This window comes from Lutra lutra, chromosome 3, assembly GCF_902655055.1.
Source record: "Lutra lutra chromosome 3, mLutLut1.2, whole genome shotgun sequence".
Classification (NCBI taxonomy): Eukaryota; Metazoa; Chordata; class Mammalia; order Carnivora; family Mustelidae; genus Lutra; species Lutra lutra.
The window spans coordinates 50,305,675-50,311,010 of record NC_062280.1 but is presented as its reverse complement, the minus strand read 5'-3'; the positions used below and the strand labels follow the sequence as shown (position 1 = coordinate 50,311,010).

Genomic DNA, 5,336 nt, shown 5'->3' with positions numbered 1-5,336 from the left:
AAACAAATCCAGTGTCCATGCATTTCCACTGCAGTCTTTTTTTTTTTTTTTAAGATTTTATTTATTTATTTGAGAGAGAGAGATAACAAGTAGGCAGAGAGGCAGACAGAGAGAGGGGGGGAAGCAGGCTCCTGCCAAGCAGAGAGCCCGATGTGGGGCTGGGTCCCAGGACCCTGAGATCATGACCTGAGCTGAAGGCAGAGGCTTAACCCACTGAGCCACCCAGGCGCCCCTCCACTGCAGTCTTGACACCTTCACTCTCGGAGCAAGCTGGCTCCCTGGGAATCCGATGGTGGTATATGGGGTAAGAGTTCCTCTGGGCTGGGTTTCTCACTGTGCCTCCTCTGAGTTTTAGGGATGGATTCTGCAAGCTTTTTCATTGTGAGTGCGGTCCTTGTCACCTTCTCCCGTTGCCATGGAGACATGGCCAAAGTGGACTTAAGATGGCGCGCTGGGTGTTCAATTGGTTAAGCGTCAGCCTTCGGCTCAGGTCCTGATCCCGGGGTCTTGGGATGGAGCCCCCTGTCAGGCTCCTTGCTTAGCGGGGAGTCTGCTTCTTTCTCTTCCTCAGCCTGCAACTCCCCTTGCTTGGGCTCTTTCTCTCTCTCTGTGGGTCAGATAAATAAACAAAATCTTAAACAAAACCAAAATGAACATAAAAAGCAGGTTGGGGATCCACTCTTCATCTGTCTCTGAGGATGACTGGTCACTGGTCAGCCTGACGGTGGCAGGGGTGGAGCAACGGTTGTGAATCTGCTCTGCTGCCTGGGGTCAAGGTGCAGCTCCGGCAGTCGGAAGTAAACCGGATTTTCCAGGGGCTGTTGTCTTGTAGTCTGCATGGGTCGGGTGGTGGGAAGGCATTGTCTGAGGCTCAGGTCTGCTCCGGCCCAGCCTGGTGAACAGAGCTTTGGACACTGTACTACCAAAAATCAACTCAGCATTGTTTGTTGACAGATTTTTGTGTTTGTTTGTTTAAATCTCTTTTTTAAAGATTTTATTGATTCATTTGAGAGAGAAACAGAGCACAAGCAGGGGTAGAGACAGAGGGGAAAATGACTCCCTGCTGAGCTGGGAGCCCAACGTGGGACTCATCCCAGGAGCTGGAGATCATGACCTGAGCAGAAGGCAGAGGCTTAACCATCTGAGCCACCCAGTCATCCCATCGACAGATTTTTATATTAAAAATATGAAAAGGGGCACCTGGGTGGCTCAGTCAGTTGAGGGATGGATTCTTGGTTTCTACTGAGGTCTTACTATCCAGGTGGGGATATTTTGAGCCTGCACTGGGCTCCACATCACTGGAGAGTAGGCTTCTCCCTCCCTCTCCTTTTGCCCCTCTCCCTGCTTGTGCCCGTGCACACACACACTTTCTCTGTCTCTGATATAAATCTTAAAAAAAAAAAAATAGGAAAAGGGCGCCTGGGTGGCTCACTGGGTTAACCCTTTGCCTTTGGCTCAGGTCATGATCTCAGGGTCTTGGGATCAAGCCCCGCATTGGGCTCTCTGCTCAGCGGGGAGCCTGCTTCCTCCTCTCTCTCTCTGTCTGCCTGTGATCTCTGACTGTTAAATAAATATATTTAAAAAAAAATAGGAAAAAATATTAGGCTTAATATATTAAATATGATCTTGTGTCTTTTTTTTTCTTAAGATTTTATTTATTTATTTGACAGAAAGAGAGAGAGAGCACAAGCAGGGGGAGCAGCAGAAGGAGAGGAAGAAGCTGGTTCCCCACTGAGCAAGGAGCCCAAGGCGGGACTTGACCCCAGGACACTGGGATCATGACCTGAGCCGAAAACAGAGGCTTAACCATCTGAGCCACCCAGGCGCCCCTGACCTTGTATCCCTTATAAAATGTATTTTCTGGGGCGCCTGGGTGGCTCAGTGGGTTAAGCCGCTGCCTTTGGCTCAGGTCATGATCTCGGGGTCCTGGGATCGAGTCCCGCATTGGGCTCTCTGCTCAGCAGGGAGCCTGCTTCCCTCTCTCTCTCTCTGCCTGCCTGTCTACTTGTGATCTCTCTCTGTCAAATAAATAAAATAAAAAAATAAAATAAAATGTATTTTCTTACCAAAAGCCAAATTATTCAAATAACTGGACCCTGTTCCTTTCTAAGGCATATTAATTGTTAGTAAAAAAGAAAAAAAATAAATAATTAACTAAGATTGGTAAGATTGGTAACTTCTTTAAAAGAATATAGGAAGGGGCGCCTGGGTGGCTCAGTGGGTTAAAGCCTCTGCCTTCTGCTTGGGTCGTGGTCCCGGGGTCCTGGAATCGAGCACCGCATCGGGCTCTCTGCTCGGCGGGGAGCCTGCTTCCCCTTCTCTCTCTCTCTCTGCCTGCCTCTCTGCCTACTTGTGATCTCTGTCTGTCAAATAAATAAATAAAATCTTAAAAAAAAAAAATATAGGAAGAGGGCGCCTGGGTGGCTCAGTGGGTTAAACCACTGCCTTCGGCTCAGGTCATGATCTCAGGGTTCTGGGATCGAGTCCCGCATCAGGCTCTCTGCTCAGCAGGGAGCCTGCTTCCCTCTCTCTGTCTCTCTGCCTACTTGTGAATCTCTCTCTGTCAAATAAATAAATAAAATCTTTTTTTTTAAAGATTTTATTTATTTCTTTGACAGAGAGAAAGACCACAAGTAGGCAGAATAAGAGGCAGAGAGACAGAGTGGGGAAGCAGGCTCCCTGCTGAGCAGAGAGCCCGATGTGGGGCTCGATCCCAGGACCCTGAGATCATGACCTGAGCCGAAGGCAGAAGTTTAACCCACTGAGCCACCCAGGCGCCCAATAAATAAAATCTTTAAAAAAAAGAATATAGGAAGAGATTTTTAAGTTATTCTTTAAAATTAAATAACAGGGGCGCCTGGGTGGCTCAGTTGGTTGAGCGACTGCCTTCGGCTCGGGTCATGATCTTGAGGTCCTGGGATCGAGTCCCGAGTCAGGCTCTCTGCTCAGCAGGGAGCCTGCTTCCCCCTCTCTCTCTCTCTGCCTGCCTCTCTGCCTGCTTGTGAACTCTGTCCATCAAATAAATACATAAAATCTTTAAAAAAATAAAATTAAATTAAATAACAAATACATCAATTTCCTGATATCTTCATGCTAAAATAATTGCTGTCACAAAGCTAAAGACTCACAATAGAAAAGGTATTATAGATGTCAGTATACAATATTGTAATCACTATAGAAATATTTTACATATTTATAGATACACATTAACAGATCGCCATGATAAACAGATTTCTCCAATTAAAGTCCATATATAACATTATATAAAACCATAAACATAGAAATAATTAACAGGAAATCTAAGCAGAAGTTCAAAGATTCCATCATAGATGCATAAAATCTGGACACCCAAATCCTGAAAAAAAAACAAACTGGGAATAATCGCGTTATAAGATTCCTAAGGACAAAATCTGGCAAATTCAGAATGGCTACCTGGTAGCAACCCAATAAAACCCCAGATGAACACTTGAGTAAGTCTTTTATGGAAAAATCCATTCAGAGTATGGGTAAATTGGACACAAAATCAAACCCTTATGGGAAAACTTCTAGGAACAGAGGACTTGGCCAGTTTATACCCACTTGCAATCAAATTAACCTGGAAAAATTGTAAAGGTAGGCATAGTCTAGGACCATGCCCAGAAAGATCCTTTGAGCATCACCATATGCAATTTTTTCAGTTGCTTCCCTCTCTGCTTTATGAATACATACTCATAATAGTACATTTATTTTCTAGATAAGCTAAAATGCTTTCCTGTTGAAAGCATGACACTCATACAGGTTAAAAAACTATTAGATGTTGTGTTTCCTAATGTAGAATATTCCACCTTATTTATCCAATAGTGGGGACACATTTAACTGGAAGTTATTTGTGAATTTTAGTTACACGTTTTTTTGCTCTTCACTCCAAAACCTTATTGTCTGTATCACTGCCAATCTTCTAGAAAAATTCAGAGGACCTCAACATAACTGAAAAATTACATCTGTTAGAGATCCAAAGCTGAGAAGCTCCAGCAATTGATGGTTCCTGAAAGTGAACAGCTGATTCAAGATCGTTAGAATAAGCTGATAACTACACACTGTAGAACATGTCTGTCCAAGATCATTGGAACAATATTCTCTGTTTATCACACTCTTTCTTAAATATTTTTATCATTTTTTTCTTTTTTTAAAGATTTTATTTATTTATTTGACAGAGAGATCACAAGTAGGCAGAGGTGGGGGGGTGGGGGGGGCAGGATCCCCACTGAGCAGAGAGCCTGATGTAGGACTTGATCCCAGGACCCTGAGATCGTGACCTGAGCCGAAGGCAGAGGCTTAACCCACTGAACCACCCAGGTGGCCTTACCATGTTTTTTTTCTTTACTGATTTAATGTTGTTTGCTTTTGATTCAGTCTGGTCATGTTCCCCTAACCAGTAATGATGTGCTTAGATAAAAGCTTTACTGACAACAATCACCATCTCTCCTCAGTAAAGCTGGGGGAAAAAAATTAAGCAAATAAAATTTTTAATGTTGGGGAAGAAAAAAACTAAAAACAAAACAATCATTTCTTGAATTCAGTAAGTTAGTTGCCCTAATAAGCCTTGTTAATACAACCAATTTGAAAAACGACATGAATATATGCAGTAAAAGTATAAAAATTCATATTAATGTATCAGATTGTATGTGCTATGTATTGACATTTACATTAATGTAATATATATTAGTTAAGATATATAAAATAATATGTAAAATTATATTATTGATTTCCTCCAAATTATATTCTTTGTTTATAAAACACAAATGAAGAAAAATTTTTTTTGCTAGACGAGGAAGATGTAACTATTCTTCAGTTGTAGCAGAAACTGTTTCTCAAGACCACATCCAGAGCCAATATATCTCTAGCTCTATTGAGATCTGTCCTGTTTCTTAGCACTCCTGGATCCTTTTTCCTACGTGAAAATCTGTCTGTTTAAGGCTGACCCAGAACCATGGTTAATTGATCTGTAGGGCTATTTGCAAGATCATTCCATGGGTATAACTCCCCAATACCCTCAGTGAACTCCATTTCTTTATTTTTTTAAAAATATTTTATTTATTTATTTGACAGAGAGAGAGATCACAAGTAGGCAGGCAGGCAGAGAGAGAGGGGGAAGCAGGCTCCCTGCTGAGCAGAGAGCCCAATGCAGGGCTCGATCCCAGGACCCTGAAATCATGACCCGAGCCCAGGGCAGAGGCTTACACTGAGCCCCCCAGGCGCCCCTCCATTTCTTTAAAAAAAGAATCTGAAAGGATAAAACTCTTCCTGGGGAAAGATTCCTAAGGGTATTTCCCCCCATCCACAAACAGAACTTGAAG

General features: G+C 42.9%; 1 protein-coding gene across 1 annotated transcript; it reads right to left on the bottom strand.

Moving 5' to 3' along the window:
• Positions 1–254: 254 nt before the first annotated feature.
• On the bottom strand, positions 255–4,401 carry LOC125095533 (protein phosphatase 1 regulatory subunit 1A-like). Its single transcript, XM_047722017.1, is given in 4 exon segments — positions 255–449; positions 667–796; positions 798–833; positions 4,364–4,401. Coding segments are annotated over 4 exon segments (399 nt in total).
• Positions 4,402–5,336: the final 935 nt, after the last annotated feature.